The sequence below is a fragment of the Fukomys damarensis genome, unplaced genomic scaffold, assembly GCF_012274545.1.
Source record: "Fukomys damarensis isolate Sample0158 unplaced genomic scaffold, DMR_v1.0_HiC HiC_scaffold_33, whole genome shotgun sequence".
Lineage (NCBI taxonomy): Eukaryota > Metazoa > Chordata > Mammalia > Rodentia > Bathyergidae > Fukomys > Fukomys damarensis.
Genome location: NW_022900945.1, coordinates 56,175,813 through 56,177,365, shown reverse-complemented (window position 1 = coordinate 56,177,365; position 1,553 = coordinate 56,175,813). Strand labels below are relative to the sequence as shown.

The 1,553-nt window shown below is 57.4% G+C and overlaps 1 protein-coding gene across 1 annotated transcript in view; it reads right to left on the bottom strand.

The window, feature by feature from the left end:
- The window catches only part of She (Src homology 2 domain containing E), a 14,425-nt gene that overhangs the window by 5,078 nt on the left and 7,794 nt on the right, over positions 1-1,553 (bottom strand). Inside the window, 2 exon segments of the mRNA XM_033758092.1 lie at positions 1-36; positions 1,460-1,552. Of these exon segments, the coding sequence (XP_033613983.1) occupies positions 1-36; positions 1,460-1,552 (129 nt within the window).

The following is a 1,553-nucleotide window of genomic DNA, read 5'->3' as shown; positions in this document are numbered from 1 at the left end:
CCTCCTTGGCCGGGCGCTCGGCTCCTTCGAGCTGGACTGGAAGCGGGTGCGTCTCAGAGCGCGGTGTGTGGCGGAGCTGCTGCAACACGACTCGGCCCACAACCCGGCCGGTCGTCTTCCTTCCAAGGCCGCAAACGTGGAGGAGCAGCCACTGTGCCCCGGCCGGGAGGGCACGGGTCCTCCACAGGCCGGGATGCGTGGGACCACGGAGCACCCGCCCCGTGCTGGGAGCCCTGGCACCTCTGACCAAGCCACGCCCCAGCCTTGAACTTGGGGTCCCCCTGCCTGGGCCGCCCAGGTCCGCAGCCTTACAGGTGCATGCCACTACGCCCTGCTTCAGAATGGACTTTGAAAAGAACTCTTAGCTTTAGCATGTTCATTACTTTGTTTTGTGTTTTGAGACAGAGTCTTGCTATATGGTTCAGGCTGGCTTGAAACTCAGTGATCTTCCTGCCTCAGCCTCCCGAGTTCCGGAACTACAGGTGTACACCGCCATGCCTGCTTCAGCTTTAGTATTTCTAGAATACAGACTAAATACAGTTATGTGTAATGATTCCTTACAAGAGTTTGTATCTTTCTATGAAAACAAGTGAACAGCTCTTCTGTGAGATAAATAAATGGCCAGGCGTGGTGGTGCGTACCTGTGACCCAGCATCTGGGAGACTGAGGCAGCTTGAGTTCGAGGGCAGCCGCGAACACACAGCCAGACCCTGTCTCAAAAATCCAAAAGACCAGCCAACCAGCCAACAAACAGAAAAAAGAATAAAAGAAAAAGAACCAATAAAATAAAAAATGGACAAAACCAGAGAGAAGCCACGGCAGGGAGCCCTGGGGTGCTGTGAGGCAGAGCTGGGCAGGTGGCTGAGGGCAGCACGGTCGCAGCTCCGCTGTCCCCGGGCGCAGCCCAGGGCTCCTCTGCCCCCGCATACCGCCTCACACTCACTGCCCACCTGCAGTTACCACAGAGGGAAAAGATGTCCCTAAAATTTCGCACCAAGGACAAAAGACATTAGGCGGTCAGCCAGGCAGAGGAGCTAGGTGGCCGTCTGTGATGTACACTGACGACTGACTTTCCCCTGAGTTACCACAGCAGGGCCTGGCCAGCCACATCTCGAATCCCAGCCACCCAGGGGCAACTCTGGGAGGTCACGGAGCCTGGAGAACCTGGTGAGGCCTCGGGTCAAAAAAATAAAAATAAATTCATACTCGAGGAACTGATTCCTTTAGGAGGAGTTTGTATGTTTTCAAGACAGGGGCTTTTTATGTAGCCCCATCTGGTCTTGAACTCATGGCGATCCTCCTGCCTCAGCCTCCAGCACTGGGCTCCTGCGTGTGCCAGGCAGGCCGGGATAAAGCAGGGTGTCTAGATTGCACTGGCAGCATGACAGGCGACAGACAGACAGACAGACAGACAGATGGGCGTTGCAGGGGCCTGCGTGGGGGCTGGGGAGGTGCTCACCGGAGAGCGCGCGCGCCAGCGGCTCCTTCTTCCACTCCCAGGGCTGCTCGTACTCCGCTGCCGGCCTCCCGTCTCCCTCAGGCAGCGGCTCCCG